This window comes from Xiphias gladius, chromosome 6, assembly GCF_016859285.1.
Source record: "Xiphias gladius isolate SHS-SW01 ecotype Sanya breed wild chromosome 6, ASM1685928v1, whole genome shotgun sequence".
Lineage (NCBI taxonomy): Eukaryota > Metazoa > Chordata > Actinopteri > Istiophoriformes > Xiphiidae > Xiphias > Xiphias gladius.
In genome coordinates this window covers 21190393-21209668 of record NC_053405.1, presented here as the reverse complement: position 1 = coordinate 21209668, position 19276 = coordinate 21190393, and the positions used below count along the sequence as shown (strand labels likewise).

Below are 19276 nucleotides of genomic sequence, written 5' to 3'. Positions count from 1 at the left end.
TCCTACCTTGAAGCTGCTTAGCAAAGCAGTAAACATCAAACAGCTCATCGCGGGACCTATTGCCGTAGTTACGGACTCCAGGTGAGTCCTCACGGTCGCCATAGCAACCAGGCCGAGGCGACTGGATGGGATACCTGTAGGGAAAGCCAAGTGACAGTGACAGAGACATCGAGAGAAGAAGAGAGAGGGAGATTAATATAGCCTGGCCTTGAAAAAGGCAGCCAGAGACAAACTTAGCTCCCCGGGGATGAGTCTGTGTTCACTCGCATACAAAGTAAGATGAAAACTGAACTACACTTTTATCGTCTCCCCTGAATACAGTGGTTTTAAGCATATCCTTCTCTCGGCGATTACCCAAATATATTCACCAGAAATAAAATAAACACATAAATACCCCCCCCCCAGCTCAAAGGCCACAGTGAGGTACATACATGTCACAACAACCTCAGGACAACAACTGCAAATCACTTCAATAGATACAGTATCTTGTTTCTTTTCATTTTTCTGCCCTCAGTGTGAGTTTCACAGAATAATTACCCAACCATTTTACTTTAAATCGTTTTGAAATGTGTTAAATGCTCTGGCAATGTAAGAATACCAATAATGCTAGAGCTTTAGAGAAAGAGAGTAAGAGAGGGAGGGAAGTACAGGTTGGAAGTCAAGGAGTTGTGAAAAAAAGCAGGAATTGGCTTGGCATGCCTATGGGGCTGAGAAAACAGCGATCTATATTCAGGTTCCAACTGTACAATTACTCCTACAGACAATTATTCCAGCAGCAACAGGGCACAGTTAAAGAGGCTAATTAAAAGATTACGCTTGGCATACGGGGAAAAAGACACAAATATACATGTAGAAGAAACACATGCTTGCACATAACCATAACCCCACAGTGTATTTCTTATAGAGGAACCGGTTTTCATCTGAGCTTTACAAGAGAACTAAGTCCTGTAGTGTCTCTGGCCTCAGCCTTTTTCTTTCTGCTTGGTGGCTAATGGAGTGACGGCTGATCTCTGTATTTTTTCCGCTGTATTAATTGAACACTTTCCTTCTGGCTGATGTGCAGTCGGAGCCTTCTGGATCTGGACCAATTAGATAGTTCCCGAGTGAAAACAACAGGAGCATAGGATGGAAGGAGAGAAAGAAATAGGGAAGGAAGCTATGCCGCGGGAAGGCTTGGAAAACATTTCAGAAAAAGACAACAGTCAGTCTGCTTGGCTACTGGAGCAATAGTGATTTGAAATGAAAATGTAGATATAGAGAACACTGTTGAGAGACTGAGTTGAGCTCTGACTGGTAATTGGACTTAATGGAAGGTGGCAAGCTGAAGCACGCAGCAGAAGCCTGACAGACAAACCAGAGGGGACTGATGTGGTTAACTGTGTTTCTAATGTGCAAATGAGCAATTAGGTCCAATTATTTTGCACACATTTTGTGTTTAGAAAAACTCCAAAAAGATCAGATTGACTTTCACACTGCCATACTTACACATTTTACATAGGTCATCAAGGTTTCTGGTTTTAGACATATTTTTAGTAGCAGAGTGCATTTATTCTTGTACCAATGTTCATGTTGCAGATTATCAAAAATATTACTCTGAATCAACTGTCTGATAGGGATTTTAAATAGAATCCCGATGCAACGAACATGAGTTGTCAGCAAACCTTGATACTTTCAGTCCAAGACTGCTAATTACTGCTTAGTCCGAGACATTTGCATTAAGTTGTCATGTATGGGGAAATTGATCTGTATAGATAAAGGACTACTCTGCATCTGCACTTCAAATATTGTTCTTGTTTCAGCCATCAACGTACAAGAAAGCATCTTCCAGCATTTGAGAAATGAAGAATTTCTATTCAATGGATGACGCATGACAGAAACTTTCTCCATTAGTGAGTACTGCATATTTGAAATTCAAATAAGTGTTTATAACAGTGTTTTTAACTCATAACATAACTCTGCCAACTCTAACCAGCAGGCTAATTAATCTTCTTCTTCATTGTTTCTTTTTCTTCGATATACATACTACTTTGTTGAAATATCATCCTTGATAATGCCTTTTACTACGATCATGAGGGCTGTAGTAATGCTGACAGTATCAAAGACTGGAGAAGTTACTCCAACAGCAAGACAAACTTTGACTTTGGCTTTTGAACCACCTGCTGCGCATGTGGAGAACTGAAAGCCTCACCGTACAGTCTGGTCGGACAGCCAGCCAGCATCACAGTTGTCATAGCCATCTGCGAAGGTAGCCTGCAGCTGGCCTGGTGTTGCAATAACTGCCGAGTTCTCCACACAAACCCGCTTGGCGTCAGTGAAGGACAGGGCGTAGCGATCATGAGGGGCCCGATAGTGAAATAACACACCTCGAGGAGAGAGACAGAATATAGTATGTGATAACAAGTAGAGAGAATGCTCCAGAAACTAACTGCATGAATTTATGACCTGCAAACTTTGGGTTACAGAAATATTTATGAACTGCAACCTTGAGCCATTAAAACATGAACATGTACACGCCCACAGACACATAAACACAAAGCCCTCTAGACATCCTCATCCTGTACTGACATTGTTTCATCGGTGCAGGAGGAAACAACAGCATTCAGGTTCAGCAACCTGCAAATGTCTAATTTGCATCAGAGGGTCGGTTGGCCTCTCATTGGAGAAGAGAGATGTTGCCCTTGGATACAGTGAATGAGAGACAGTGGTGATGTTTATTTTACTGCGTTAACAGTACACACACAATGTTATCCTGTTGCACTCCTGCCTGCCTCCGCGCTCATGATGAAAAGATAAAGAAGGCAGACATAAACAAAGGGAGATACACTGTATTCAAGAAAGCATGTACTGAACCACAGTGACAGGAAGAGAGGCTGAGAAGTAGACAGGCATACCAACAAGTAATGTCAAAAAAAGTGGAAGTAGCGCGAAAAAATTTCTTTTTTTAAAAACTGGGAAAAGAGGGCGACACAATTCCCTGAGCTGTGAAAGGAGCATATATTCCACTTAAATGGGAATGGAATAACTTGAGAAGTGTCCATCTAATGTTCCCTCACTTCCCACCCCTGCCTGCCGTTCACACAGTGCTGCTTCCCTGAGGAGCATCCAGTGACATAAAAGCCAGTGGGCGTCTGGCCACTAACACAGCTCCTTTATCTTCGCTGGCTTTGTCTGGGAGAATGACAGAGATTCCTGTGAGATGGAGGTCCGTGTAGCAATTTGAGCATTAGGACTCCAGGCTATGGGTGCAGAAAGCATGCAGGGCCTTGCGTGTTTGTGTGGCGCACACTCCCGTACATAGACACAGTTCACACAACCCTACCAGTTCATCCAGCCATTCAGTCATCTTGGAGTTATTCTCATAGAAATGTGGAGCAGAATATCGTCTCAGTTTTGTTCCTTCTCTCTTCTCGTAATTTCTCAGTTTCCATCGTTTCTCCTTTGTGGACGTGGGATCTTGCCCAAACAGAGATGCTAGATCGCTGGGTAGTATGTAACACTAGAGAGACAAACGGCTTTCCTCTCAGTTTGGGAAACCCAGTCGCATCGCATAGGAGGGTTGAAGACCCAGTACTTCATAACACTATTTTTACCCGCTGCATCCCACAGAGTCTCCAGGGAGGAGAACAAGAAGGCAGCATTTGTGACTGTATGATGCCCTCAGTGTACCACTGTTGAGCAATCAGTGTCCCTTGGCATTGTTGCTTATTTTTTAGTATACTACACTGTATTAAAATATATAAAGTACAAAAACCAAAGTATAAGCATTATAGGTGTCCTAAGGCAAACCTAATCTTGGTAAGCTAACAATCTGTAACAAGCTATAGCTTCATATTTACATGAATGAGAGTGATATTAATCTACTAATGTAACTCTTGGCAAGAAAGCGAATAAGTAGAAACAATTTCTTTAGAACATTAATTATTTTGGAAGAACTGTTTTCCATCCCTATACCAGGCAGCGCTGAAGCTGTTCTGGAGGCCTGTAGTGTTAAGCTTAAAATATGAACCTATATAGAGACATGCTAAAAGTCTGCTACATCTCAGAGGTTGCATAAACAATTACAGTAGCTTTTTGCCATGCCCGGCGCTGATATACTATCTATTGTCCTCACATCAGCTAATGGTGGGCAGCCATATCTCACCACAGACAATGGCTGACACACACAATCAATGGCACTGTGTTCTGACTGGTGAGACACAGCCAAATGACCAGTCAATATGTGCCAAGAGAAAGAAAGACAAAACAGAGAGCGAGTGAGAAAGAAGCAGCGGGGGAGGAATTAAAAAAAGGAGAGGAAGGGCATCTCATCGGGGCTTAGACACACACAAATGAGAAGAGCAGTGTGGATTAGTATGATATTGATATAGCTGAGCAGTATCAATACCTGCTAATTAATACGTTAAGCACTCAGCAGAATTACTGAGAAGACGGCTGTGGTCTGCCATGTAGCGTGACTGCCAATTAAGACTAAGCCCTGGAGATGGCTACTCCTCGCTGGCTACGTAATTGGTTTCTCACTGAAGGAGTGGTTTTCATAGTGTGTTAATCGATTGGCCAAGAGGGGGAGGATGCAGGGTCTCCCAATTGTAGTGACAGGGGTCTTGCTTACTAAATGTACAGTGCATTTATGGAGAAAGATGGGGTACTCCACTTGCTTGAGAAAACCAGATAGCATTCTTGTTAAAATACTGAAATTATAAAGACACAGTGGCCCTTGCAGCATGCACACGCAACTGTCCCCATACACACAAGCAGGTTTCCACACATTCACATATGAGCTATATGCAGGCAGTGGAGTCAAGGCTATCTGTGTTACTTTCAATGAAAGGCGATGTAGCCATTGTAGCGTGCTCTGTCTGGGTAAAACAACAAGGCTGCTGGGCTTTTAGAGCTGATATTTGTAACATGAGCATGGATTTGTGGCAAATGGCAGCATAGTGTATAGTGGCTACGGCCCCGCGCGATTCCCTGTGGTCATGATATGATAATAGCTTATTATTAAAAATAGTGAGTGACCTGGAAAGAATCTGACAATAACTCTGCAGCTAAAATACTCTGACACAGTAATTATGGTTCTACTACAATGAAATACCTCCAGGTAGTCTGGTAATCCCACAAATATGGGTGTCCTGGATACAGATAATGCAGTGAATAGGTTGTCCATTTAGTTAAGCCACCAAGAGCCATACAAAGCTCTCGGAGTTACACTATTTCACAATAGCGTACACTGCTGGGTAACTACCTTATTAGTTTCATTAGGCTTTCAGTGCATGAACAGAACCTGAGTGGCACCAGGTCAATGATGTTTAATGTGTTCCAGTTACCTCACCTTTTCCCCATCAGCATACATTCTACGCAGACAGTAAACAGCCCTGGCTGTAATGGCTGTATTAGCCTGACATGGAAAACCGGGTCATTATTATTCATAGTGGCAGACCTTGAGAGCATTGGGAGAGCTGTACACAACCAAAGAGTGGAGTGTTGATTCGCTCAGGCAATAATTTGTGTAGGTAAAAACACACATTACACCTAGAATGAAATAAATGGTGTTAATTACTGGTTAATTATTATAACTATAATCACGATAATGAGGGTACTTTCTGCTTACTCTCCTTTTCTCTCTCTATTCCAGTAATGCTTTACGGGTATGACTGTCCATTATTAACATTCCTACAACACAATACAGCTTAGAGTTATCAGTTTAAAACAAAACACAGCTATGACAAGGTGCTAACTATACATTAAATTAATGATGGAAACAAGGTTAAACTTTTATTAACTAAGCACTTTGGTCAGTGTCGATGTTGTTGTGTTTAAATGTGCTCTATTTTTAAAGTGACTTGACTTGAATGAACTCTTAACACATCTTGGTCAGGTCCCTCAGCTATCATTTTCAAAGGCTTGACTAGCAATAGCTGCCTCCACAGAGAATATATAAATTTCCCATTTCTCAATTAACAGGCAGAAATTTGTGTTTTTTATTTTAAACCTCTTAAATATTGGTAACATTCGTAGTTTGGTTTAAATTTTAATACTGTCTTTTCTGGTATTTGGTCACAGCTATGTTGGTTTTTTTTCAAGTGCACCGTTTCCCTGTCAGTGCCATTCTAGCTTCTGCAGTTATCCAATTATTTGATGCTGATTGCTGCCCCTGAACTTCAACACTTAATAAAACCTTTAATTACTTGTGTACAGGCTTAACTGTTGTTGGGTTATCTCAATCAATTTCTTCGACATTAGATTTATTAGCTATCAAATTACTTAATAATACTAAATAACAACTATATATATATATATATATATATATATAGTATATATCTCCAGGTTCTTGAGTTAAATACATTTTTATTACATTAGGTTAAATATGAAATTTTCGAACAATTCCTGATGTTTATAAGTACAGTGTTCATCATGGTGCACAACACAAGCATACAGCTAGGTTTGCTCAAGCATGAAATTTCACACACCAAATGTGAGTTAAATTAAAAATGGCTGCCTTATGAGAAAAAAGTCTACACGTTATTCACCTGTGACCTCCAGGGGAACTGTGTCCTGCTCGTCACTGATGCCCACCACAACCTCACAGCGGTACAGACCAGAGTCACTGGAACGCAGCCCGGTCAGAGCAAGACTGGCATTGTAGCGGTTGACGTTGTAACCAGGCAGCGTTACACGACCCTGGAAAGCCTTCTTCACCTGAGAGAGGAGGAGAGGCAAGGGAGGAGAAAAGAATGATGAAAATGAATGAGGGAAAACAACTGACGCACCACTGAGCCAGGCCAAGTTTTCCAAAAACTTGACACCTAACATTTCACAGCTGTTGCTCTAATCCTTAACCGTACCTTGACCACACTGTCTTTGGCCACCAGGACCGACTGTTCTTTCTGCAGGCCGTCAGAGCCTCTTTGGCCCCAGACTTTGGTCCACTTGATCCTGGGGGGTTCATGGGATGAACTGGCACTAGGGCGGAGGGTGAAGAGGCAGGGGAGGAGAACAGTTTTAGACAGCTCCTCGCTTATGGTCTGATGGGTCACTTTCCGCATATTCACCACAGTGTCGGCATTGGTTACGCCTGATGAGAGGAGAGGAGAGGAGAAGATAATCAATACCATCTTGTAAATGAAGCCACAGGACATTATTTCTCATTACATTGAAAAGACGTTAGTTAATTGCTTCTTGTAGAAGAAAACATATGCTTTCCTTCCAGATTCTTTTGTTCCATCAGATCCACCTGGTTGTGGAGTAAAAGGGAAAGAACAGAGGCTCACTGTGACTCTCTGATTATTGGTCATTGATCCAGCAGACCATTACTGTGCTACCTGAACAGTGGGAGGCAGGGCTACACCTTGGGAGGGAAGATATCAAAAGTCCTTTCAAATGCCATACATCAAACCTGGATATGCACTATGGGCTCAATATCAACCACCTCTTTGGAGCTTAAAGCACCCACACCACTACTGAGATACAAAAATTACTTTCATCAAAACGACTGATGGCAGGGAGAGGGTATAATTATAGGAAATTCAGAGTCTGGTGCATTCAGAGGAGCTCTGGAATCAGTCATTTTGTTCAGCGAAACCCAACAATGTTGAACAGTGTTTTTCTCTGTTGTCTTTTCTCCTGACCAGCGTAAAACTCATTTTACACTGGTAGAGTCGTATCATACATTATTATTATAGTCTAATCCTGTGTCACCTTGCCTGAAAAGGCAGAGGTTGCTCATTTACTTTACATTGCAGAGGGAAATGTGAATTCCATTCTTACAAAACATTAAAACAGGTTATCATCTCTGCTCTATCAGTCTATGTTTATCCAGTGAGCACAGTGTGTGAATGAGGTGTGCATGTAAAGCCTTAACCCTCATCTGACTCTTTTCTAGCTCCCTTATCAGTTGCTCTTCCCTTTCTTGTTACTACAGAGAACTCTGGCAAAAACAAGTCACTATGTCTAATCTAATTTGCTCGATAGCCCATCAGTTCATACATTCTCAATCAGCTTCTCATTTTTTAGTCATGCTAACATCAATGTCAGTTGTTGTGTTAGAGCGACATCAACCAGGTGGAAGAAATTTAATCAGTAGAAAACGAGTGAAACAAGAAAGAGAACGAAGAGAAAAATAACTGAATGGAAAAGCAGATAAAAATCACTGCCGAGGTGGGTGGAACGGACAGTGGAGAAAATGAAGCTATTGATTTCAATTCATTAGTGTCAGTGTCCACTGCACACTTTCTGTGTGTCCTGCTCCACTCCTGTTTGATCGGATGTATGTTAAAGCGCTACACGCTATAGGAGTGGCCCCTCCTGTCTGTAATTAAACGGCAGATTGGTGGGGCAATGTTTTTCTAGTGATTACAGGCAAACTGCTGCGTGTTGCTCAACCTCTCCGTCCCTCTTTCTGCTCTTTAATTTTTCTCCCCATCTGCTGCCATTCTCTTTTCCCTCCTTGCATTACGACCACCTGCCAGCTTTCAGATGAGCATTTCAACTCAGTTCTTCCTCTCATCCACCTACATTTCATCTTTTTTTCTTTTATTGACGGCATATATGTAATGATATACTGTATGTTTGTTTTATTTTCAGGATTAGATTTTTCCCCCAGCCACTTCATGATTCAGAGTCAACTTTGAATAACTTGCCTCGACTTTGACTGCCATAACATTTTGTCAACAGGGGTGTATGGGCTGTGTTTGTGTGTGTGGGTGCGCCCTTGAATGCACTCACAAGTGAAAACATCATCTCTCATTTGCTATTCATGGTACACAGAATGCACACCCTCTTCACACACATTCTCTCTCACACACACACACACACACACACACACACACACACACACACACACACACACACACACACACACACACACACACACACACACAGCTTTGAAGCCACCATTTTTCATTCCTTACTGGATGGTTAATGTGCCTTTGAACATACACAAAAGCAGACGCTTGAATAGCTGTCATTGCTCATTCCTGCAGATGTGATGCTGTTACAGTTGCTCAAGCTAAGAGTGCCTCTTCCCTGATAGCTTAACATCCACCCTCCCATCAGGTTTTCCCCTCCCCTTAGATGCATGAACACACGTGGATACCCACTTCTCTGCTTCTCCCACTGACATCATCTTAGATAAGCGCTACTTGTCTAACTCCCTCACCAACTGATCAGTGTTGCTCTGCATGGCTGCATCAAACAGGATTTGTGCTCTGAAATGGCCTCTCGTTTCGCACTTGAGAGGAGTTCAGCCCGTGGAGTGAGGTGACCTGTGAAACAAAATGCATGAGGCTTTCAAAGGCAGAGAGATAAGAGGAGAAGAGAGGGGAGGTGGAGAATAAATAAGCAAAGCTGTTTGGGTCGCTAACAATAACCACCCTGATCAAGACCCATGTTTGTGACATTTATGTTTCTTGTGTATAAGGAAAAAATATATTTGAAGAATAGTTTTTGGGAAATACGCTTATTCCCTTTCTGCCAGAAAATTAGACAAGAAGATTGATTCCACTCTCATAACGGTCCATTAAATGTAAGGCAATATTCAGCAGCTGGTTATCTTAGCTTAGCACAGAGGCTGAAAACAGGGGGAAACAGCTAGCCTGGCTCCAGCTGAAGGTAACAAAATCCACCTACTAGTAAAGCTAGTTTAATCGACGTGTTATATCTATATTAGTTAGATACTTTAAAATTTTGGGAAAGACACTTTCGCTTTCTTGCTGAGCTACATAGACATTACTCTCATTTCTGTCTGTTAGAAACTATAACCAGGAGGTTGTTAGTTTAGCTATCTTAGGTTAGCATAATGTAATGTAATAATGTAAGCAGGAGGAAATAAGCTAGCTTGGGTGTGTTTCAACTCTAAGTGTAGATCACATCTTGAATCACAGCTTGTTATTTATACAGAGTTTTGTACAAATTAAACAAGTAAGATACTGTATGTGTTAATAGGTGAACTTTAGAAATGTCAGTAGGTGGGTTTTGTTACAATTTGACAGAGTCGGGCAAGTTGTTTCCCCCTGATTTCAGTCTCTATGCTAAGCTAAGCTAAGCGGCTGTTGGCCAGTATTTATCCCATAGACATGACAGTGGTGTTTTTCCTCTCATCTAACTTTCAGGCAAATAAGCATATTTTTCAAAATGTCAAATTTTTGCTTAGTTCATCATAGACTATATGTTAACAGCAAAGAATCATTATTTGTTTTACTATCATCTTATTTATCACTTTCCTCAGAGTAGATGCAATTTTCTCTAATATATACACAGATCGGCTGATCCAGATATCTCCCTGGATCCAAATTATTAATTTTATTAACAAAAACATTACAAATACTTCCGGGATTGCAGGTTAAAATGATCTTTTTGAGAGTTATGCAACATTGTTGACCACAAAATGGCCTCTCTGAAAAGTTTGAGATCCTCAAGGCCAGCTTGGCAATATGCCTTTTTGATGTGAGTGGGTGCAGAGGAAAACTGATTCACTTTTGAATTTGTTTTACTTGATAGCAGCAGCAATGCACTTTTTTCTCACACTGAAAGAGGGAAAAACAGACGCTATGGAAAAAATGAACAAATAACTCCAGGCATAACACAGTGCAGGAGTGTGAGTGGTAGGAGTCAAGCGAGGGAAAACACATTAACAAAAAGTGGAAGTGGAAAAAGCTGGAGGTACAGTATGTGTAAAGGGGAAATTGGAGTGATGTCATGTGAAAAGGAATCAAGAGGATATGATGGAAAAAGCAGAGGTGTACTGTTGTGTTTCAGGAGGAGGTTTGGTTTAAGACTGACATAGTGAAACGTTCCTGCTCACTCACACACACACACACACACACACACACACACACACACACACACACACACACACACACATATACACACACAAACTCACTCAAGGAACACATCTTTCACAAGAGGCTATCAGGCTCCACTCCCTGCTGTCACTCTCTTTGTTTTATCCCCCTCGAGGATGTGGCACTCATCTTTGTTTACCACACACTCACGCATGTGCCCCTCCCTCTCCAACACACAACAGAGACAGCCACTGAGGAAAGTGCAGTCCTAGAAGACAATCAAACTGCAATTTCTCAAACACCTTGCCGAGAGCTTGCTAGGAAGAAAAACAGTCAAATTTATTTGTCAGCTGAGAGGCATCAATAATGTTTAATCTGCTTGTTAGTTTCTAGCCAGGTTCCACCTGGGCGAGCGCTGTTTAAGTAACATTTCGCTGCTTATGTTGCCAATAGCAAGACAGTGCCACAAATGAAGCCAACCAAGCTTCACAATCACGATCTCATTCACATTCTCCCTCCCCCTTTCACTCTTTCGGTCAACTTTATATGGACAAATGTTGTCTTTGTTTCCCGGCTGGTGCTGCAATTTGCACAACTAAATCTCATGAAATCAATTGCAGATTCCATTCTTGAGATGCCTAAATTACATTATATAGGAGACAAAGTTAAAAAAAAAAAAAAAAAAAACCCAAACAAAATCATCACTCTCTTCCATTATGGTAATGAATGTAAACTAGGGCCCCCAGTGCCCTTGCTATATCAAATCTGCATTTAGATTGAAATGTTATAACAAGCATAACCCCCACAAGACTGCCGTTTGCTTGGATATCTGTGTTTCATATTGCTCTTTGTCATCCTTTTCTAAACAAGGCTCACCTCGATGTTGGGTGATAAAAATGATAAGGAAATACCCAAGCTGAATGTCAATGCAATAAGAAAGTGAAAGACAGAAAAACAGCATGTGTGCTCAGTAAAACTCCTCCATTGGAGAACATCAGATTTTGAAGTCCAAGCCAGTATGATGGACTTTGTTAAATGTTAAAACGCGGATCTTTCATTGACCTAGTCCTTTGTCTTTGTCTTCCTGTATGAGTGGTGAGAGGGGCATAGTGTGGGAGGACACATGCTCCAGCTCCGCCTGGAAGCGCCACTTCCATCAGTGTGCAGATAGAGCTCAGATTTTCTTATTTTCTTTCTGCTGGTTCACAGTGGCATCTATGTGATCATCACCGTTGGCCCATCTGTCTTTGCTTTAGAGGTGCTCTCGAATTATTAAACACAGTCGGAGAGCTTTTATGTGGCTGGCAAAGAACTGCACACAGACACAGGTGGGCGGTAATGGCATTTTCACTGTAATAGGAACAAAATTGGGAAGATCGTTCCTTGTTCTCTGCCTCTCTTTCTTATTCTTTCTCTCTCTCTTTCTTTCTGAGGTGCCTGCAATGGCTTTTCCAATGATTAAGGCCCATTTGTCTTCAATTTGCCCACATCAAACCTGTCCGCCTGCCAGTCAAGAGTTACCGGAACTGATTGAGTGCATCCTCTCCTGTCATTGCTGCTCCACTCCTGCTGCCTGCATGTCAGCTGATTATGTGTTTGTGTAAGTGTGTGTATGTTTGTGCACAAGTGCGTGTAGGTCATAAATCATGATAGATGAGCTGTCTGACAGAGGCATGCCGCTATTAGTTGATCACTGTATTAAGAAAAGACAGCTGATATGACACAACTGGACTACAGCAGGCTCAGGGCAAACAGTTTTTGTAATTCTCAGTTGGTTTTAATCTGGAACCTGATGGATGTGGTTAAATGCATAAGGGCAGTGTATAAGAAAGACTTTTTAAAGGACTTAATGGTAATGCCTTTAACAGGCCCATTTCCTAATGACCTGCTAGAAAGTCTCCTGGAAAGAAGTATGTCATTTGTTAAAAGGTACAGAGAAAATAGAGGCTAACTTGTGTGGCAGATATTTTATTTTATATTGTCGATTGTCGATTTCCAGAGAGATGTCTTTGAAAGAACTGCACCATTTAAACACAAGTGAATATTAATTGAGCATAAATTTTCACTGGAAAATGGACTCTCCGTGTATGTTTAATTGATGTTTTTATTTTTGCATGTTTATTTTTGCTGTGCACTGACTAAAATACTCTAGGTTATACTAGGAATAAAATTACATCGTCCTTTCCCAGGAGTGGTGGAAGAAGTACTTGGATACTTTACTTAAGTAAGTGGTCTACAGTCTAAATTTTACAACATATACTTTAAGTATAAAAACTAAAGTATTCATTAAGCAGAATCACTCTTTTGAGTGTTATATTATAGTTTTTTGATCATTATTGTTGATGCCTGAACACATAATAAGTATTGTAATGTTGCAGGTGATAGATGTGGAGCCAATTTGAACCACTTTGTGTACTCTTTAATCGATAAAAATGCATCATACACATGTTGTGGCCAATGGGTGTCTTTTGTATGTAAAATCTGAACCTGCAGAGTAAGTAGTAACTACAGCCGTCAAATAAATGTAGTGGAGTAAAAAGTACAATATTTCCCTATAAAATGTAGTGGAACTGAAGTATGAAATAGCATAAAACGGAGATTCTCAAGTGCAATACATGAGTAAATGTACTTATTTACATTCCACCGCTTTCCAGAAACCTTACTATGAATTCACAGTTAGTTCATCTTATTTTATTATCTAAAGTAAATATTATAAATCAAAGATGAAATGAAGTGCCTGTTGAAATACTATAAACCTGGGCTAAAACAAAACAAACGGAAAAGGCTGAAGTGAAACATTTTTTAGAACGAGTATGAAGAAGGTCAATCATTTTTATCTGACATGATTAAACGTCTCATGGACAGCGGGGGCAAGTGTGGGTTTGTTTTTGTGTGAGTGGATGGTGTGACAAAAGTGCTTGCTGTCTTTATGATTTTGTGGAGAAATGCCTGCTATTAACAAATCCTTGGGTGATGCACAAAGAGAAATGGAGAAAATACGGGACGTGGAGAAAATAACATGAAAAGAGTGGTGGCGGCTCTTAAATGCTGATATGTTATCATTTAGAAAGAGAGAGAGAAAAAATGCTGAAGGTGAGACTGCCCCAACCAAGGCCAAAAATGATAACCATGGCAACAGAAGCACCACAAACGGAAAAAGGGGGAATGAGCTTCTGATCAGGGCAAAAATAACACACACACACACACACACACACACACGCACACGCACACGCACACGCACACGCACACAAACTTAACTGTGCGCTTTGGGGGTGGCCTCTTCAAAGAACAGATCTGAGGCTATGCACTGTATAATGTAAATTAAATGAGGGGGGAGTGGTTTCCTCCTCCTTTTTACACTGTGTTTGATCACTGATCTGTGTTTCACTGCAGTGCAGACGCCTTTCCACTACAGGAAGTACACACGCTCTCAAATATGAAAAGAAACACGCAAATAGAGACACACAGTTACACACACAGAGATGAACACATAGGCCATACCAAGACGCCCCTTACTGAAGTTTCCCATGTGTGTGTGTGTGTGTGTGCATGCACATTTATGTTGCCTGTCTAAGCACAGCAGGTCTGTCAGGCGGACATCATGCAGGGTTTGGAAATGATGTCTCCATGCTGACATTAACTCGCATGAGATCTTATCCCCAAAAACATCCATCCAACTTCCACCTGCCTCCCCCTTCCTTCCTTCCCTGTACTCCTCCTCCTCCTCTTGTCCCCTGATGTTTTCTGTTATGCTCTATATCTCTATTTCTCCATACCTTCCTGTTTTTTCTCATACTTACTCTTCTGCTCTTTTCCCTCATCAATCCAGCATGACATCCCCAAAAATGTATCATACTCTCAGTTATTCTCACTTTATCTGCGCAAATTTTGTCATTGAAAACTATTATGAGAAATATTCCTTGACAATATTTTTTTACAATGAAAACAAGAGTGAAACAAAAGAAAAGTAAACGAAACAATAACATGAACAATGGACAAATAGTTACTGTTAGGCATGCATCTGCAGAATCAAGCCCTGCATGCTCCCTATTGGTTAAATGTATTCGCCACTGCCCAAAAACATCTCTTCTTCAGGAGCTGATTTAGCTGCACTAATAAGCAGCATCTCACAATTCAGTAATGTTATGTCTCTGCCACTAATGTTAGCTAATATTACCAGTTTATGAACTAGATGCATCTGTGATCAAGCAAACAGTTGGGACAAATCACGAAAACAGGCACATCCAGCAACATCCATTTAAAGCTAAGCTAAGGTTAATGTAACACAATCAAGGGCTGCGGATGTAGATGCAAAGTTTATGTTTCTTTCAGTTATATTTCATGTTTATAGGTTACTGGTAGGAATGACTCCAGCATTAATAAGAATCTTCCCCTAGATATTGAGGGAATAAATATTACTGCATTAAACCCAGACAGTAAACAGAGTTTTAGTGAACAGGTGAGGAAATCTAGCCTCTGATTGATCGTGCTGCTCTGCAGTGGAGAGCTGCGTGATACCAGGTGAGTGAGAATGCCAGTCAGAAAGTGTCCCTGTTCAAACAGCCAGAGTTTGGGAATGACAACAGTATTTACTGAGAAGAGTCAGTCTCTTTTCGTCCGAATCTTTACAGTCAAAGTATTCCACCAACCTCGCAACAGACGGGAATAACATTTGTAACAATGGAAAATATACATAAGATGGCAACGGTGTCACCGCATCATTCGCACAAATTTAACTTCTGGACCGTTTGTAAACAGCCAATGTACTTTACCAACCATACAGATGTTAGCTGTAAGTTAGCTAGCAACGGACGCACCAACTGTGTCTGTGGGAGCGTGCCTGTGTTTTTTTTCATCAGCTCAGCCTCTGACTGATCTCAGAACCCACCATAGACTCCAATTCTCTCCTTTACCTCTGTACGTTTCTGAAGCCCATTCATAAAGCCCTGGGATATGTGCAAATTTTTTGAGGGATTTTTAACTCCCATGGTTTGGCATGCAAGTTAAATCAGTTTGTGCTGCCTTGGGTGAATTGGCATCTAATCACATCTTTCCATTAACTTTGTATGCAATTGCACTGCCCCTACAATTTGCTTCGGATTCTGTCCGTACACATAATTACAGTGAAGACCCACTGAATGTGGTGCAACGCAACATAAAGTTTGCCCTGTTCAATTACTATGGGATATGAGAGAATCATTTTGCAAGGCACTGGGGAATTCCATGCAACACAGGATTGACCAGTGATGCGAAAACAGAAGGGTTTGAAAGTTAAATTTTTTTTCTAACTTTATGCAAATGCGGGAAGAAATTAACCTTGAGGCTCCTCAGTGATTTGCCAAAAAACAGAACAAAAAAAAGTGATGCAGCAGTGGGACAGGAAATTTACCTGCAGTCTTTAACTGCAATGGACGAATGTCATTGAAGGAGATGATTATTATAGTAGCCTCTAGGATCCCTGTTTTGGGGTGCTTTCAAGTGACTTTGGTACATACACATACAGAATATGGATACTCTGTAAACTAAAAATAAATCCAAATAAGGTGCTAAATTTAAAAGTGACACTTTGCTTCCCACATCTACTAATTGGCTGTACAGGTGTATTTTCACAATTTCCACAATCACTCACTGTACGCTCTAATCATCCCTCGAACCTTTTCTGACCCAGACTGCCTCCTCTGGTCTCCTCCTCCTCTCCTGGCAACAAATATTAACCATCTCACTGCAGCTCTCTCTTGACTGAGCTGACTCCCAACCAAGCCATGTCAGGCTTCACAGGAACTCCCTGGAGGCTGCTGCCGTGACTAATTCTGCACCTTCTGAAGCATAATGATACATTTATCTTGTGTGGCACGCAGCCCGCATTTTAAATTCATAACTACACTCAGGAGTGGTTGTACAAAAGTGCAGACATGCTCACACAATTATCAACACGTACACACTTGTGCAAAAGGCTCACCCCTAATCTGTCCTCTTCCCCCACATCCCACCCTCGTTCCAATCTCTGGGCTGTCAAGCAAAGTGTCACGGGGTGAGCTTTAGTGCCAACCCTCCCTGTCGGGGAGGGGGGGGGGTTATAGTGCTTGCTCCTCTGCGAATTGGCTGCATAAGCTACCTGGCAGATGTAACCTGAGGGTTTCTACACAAACATAAACCCACACAGAGAAAGACAGAGGAGTTGGCTGCATTTTCATCATCTCTGACTGTGAATCTGCGCCCTGAGTCACCGAAATACCCCGGTGCAAGGCCCGTAGATTTTTTTTTTTTTTTTAACCTCCACAGAAGGCAGAAACAATACAATACAGAGAGGAGCAGACGGTTGCGGAGGCAATTGAGAGCAATGAGGGGGCGTTCTGTCTGTCCTACATTAGCAAAAAAACATGCAGGTACACACAGATACCCAGCAAGGGAGAACAAGGAGAGTATAGAGAGGGCAAAGACGGACTGAGGGATGTGAATGCCTGTGTTGCGTGCTCTTCCCTGCAGAGCTCTGTGGAACAGATAGATTAAACTGCAAAATAGACAGATAGGGAGGCAAGGGTTTAAAAAAAGTCAGTAAAACAGATATGCATACAAATGCAAAATGTCAAGTCTCTCTCCAGAGTTTGGATAACTTGCTGACACATAATGAGAGGATTAAGATCCTAAACTCCAGCTTTTCAGCCGAATCAAAGCGAATTTTAATGAGCTCTGCAATATTAGAAATAAATATCTCTAACAAAATATCTATTTAACAAAATATCAAAACACTTTCCTTCTCAGAAATGGCTGAGGATGAATGTGAGCTTTGGAGATCTCAGCTTTGTTTTTCTTCTTCACATCTCATTTTTTCGCCTCTTCTTGGAAGTGCTGTTGGGGTAATTATGAGCGGATGAAACGCGAGGAGTAAGTGGGCTGCTAGCTAAGCTGTGAAGGTCTGTCAAGTGTTCAAGATATGCACACTGTTACAGAAAGAAATGGACAGAGTGACCAAGAAAATGTCAATGTGAACAAGTCTAATATGTAAGGGAACATATTAGACTTGTTCCCACTACACAACAGGCCACTGCTGAATGCCACGAATCACAATTTGTGACCATTCATTCATGGAGATTAGGTGCGTCATTCAATTTGACACCATCATGGTCACTCACTCATGAATGCTTATGTTTTCTACAATTTGGCCACGTAGTTTTATCCGGCGTGAGCAATAATTGTGCCAATGAACATGCAAGAGGTAGGCATACGGAAATTTTTTTGAAGTGGGTTATTTGGGATTTGGGTTATTCAGCTTCTTATTATGAATGATGGGCTCCAACATAAAGGCATAATTTTCAGCCAAAGTTAGAAATAGTTTCGGTTCATGCACTTGAGAGAGGTAATTGCTAGAAATGTTTGGTAGAATTATCTGGAGTTATGAACTGCACACTGTAGGTTAGGTGATGGGGACTGCCTCCAGTTTAATGAGCACTCACCACAGCCCGCAGTCTGAAGCAGAAGGAGGGCCAGCAGGGGCTGCAGTCCACACACGGGCAGTACGCCCTGCATCCTGCTGCACCTGGAGACAGAGATGGAGAGAGAGGTAGGGAGTGTGAGTACACAAAGAAAAACTGAAATCAACCGATTGCAATTGTGAGGGTCTTCTAATACACACTGTACACGTGGATTAGTCACTGGTAGTAATTCCTGTTCATGGGATTTTTTCCCCTCCTTTTTCTCAATGAGGGCCTTAAGATAGAGGGTTTTCAGGTCATTCTTCACTTTAATTTACTCTTTCATAATGTGGGTGTGATGAAGTCCTCTGACACACTTTGAGACTTTGATTAAGGGCTTTTAAGGGGCTATACAAATAAGCTTGACACGATGTGACCATCGTGTTTAATCGTTTTAAAGTATAATAAAGAAATATTATCTTTTCACTCCACAATACTTCACAGTAAAGTATTTTCCCTAATGAAATTTAAAGGGCATCGTTTAACTATTGTCATTACCAGTTGATTTCTATTCAGGGTCACAGGGTAGTTAAAGCTTCTCCAGCATACATTTGGGAGAAGGCAGAAGAAAAACCAGACTGACTGTATTAGAATGGCAACTTTCCCAGGGTGTTTCATAGACGCAGATGCTCACTTTTTACTCATGCTCTCGGAAAATCACCTGGCTTGAAGTCGATGCTAAGATGGCGCCAATAGCGCTAAACTCTGAGCCACCATCGTCAAAGTTATTCTGATGATAAAATAGTTCATAAATAGCCCTGACTTAAGTACTGTCATTGTAAAGGTTTGGATATCTCGGGTCGAAAAATTCCATCTACAGTTTGTTTATGTTCCAAATAAAAGCGTGTTTGTCGATATGTGATGTGGGACTAACAGATAATACCGACTCAGCTGTGTCCAGAAAAACAGGGAGAAATACCGTGCATTACAGCAATAGAAATAGCAAGATAAGAGCACCAGAGTTAGAGTTTACATGATGGACCTCTGGTTCCCCTTGTTGCACAGGGCATGCTGAAAACCCAGCTG

The 19276-nt window shown here is 41.3% G+C and overlaps 1 protein-coding gene across 2 annotated transcripts in view; it reads right to left on the bottom strand.

The window, feature by feature from the left end:
* Nucleotides 1-18314, bottom strand: part of ncanb (neurocan b) — a 103558-nt gene extending 85244 nt beyond the window's left edge. For both annotated transcript variants that reach the window (XM_040127848.1, XM_040127850.1), the window contains exons 1-5: nucleotides 18233-18314; nucleotides 6843-7072; nucleotides 6528-6696; nucleotides 2189-2363; nucleotides 7-134 (exon numbers count right to left, since the gene is read on the bottom strand). In XM_040127848.1, the coding sequence (XP_039983782.1) occupies nucleotides 7-134; nucleotides 2189-2363; nucleotides 6528-6696; nucleotides 6843-7072; nucleotides 18233-18305 (775 nt within the window). In that variant the 5' untranslated portion in view covers nucleotides 18306-18314. The remainder of the gene's footprint in view (nucleotides 1-6; nucleotides 135-2188; nucleotides 2364-6527; nucleotides 6697-6842; nucleotides 7073-18232) is intronic.
* Nucleotides 18315-19276: the final 962 nt, after the last annotated feature.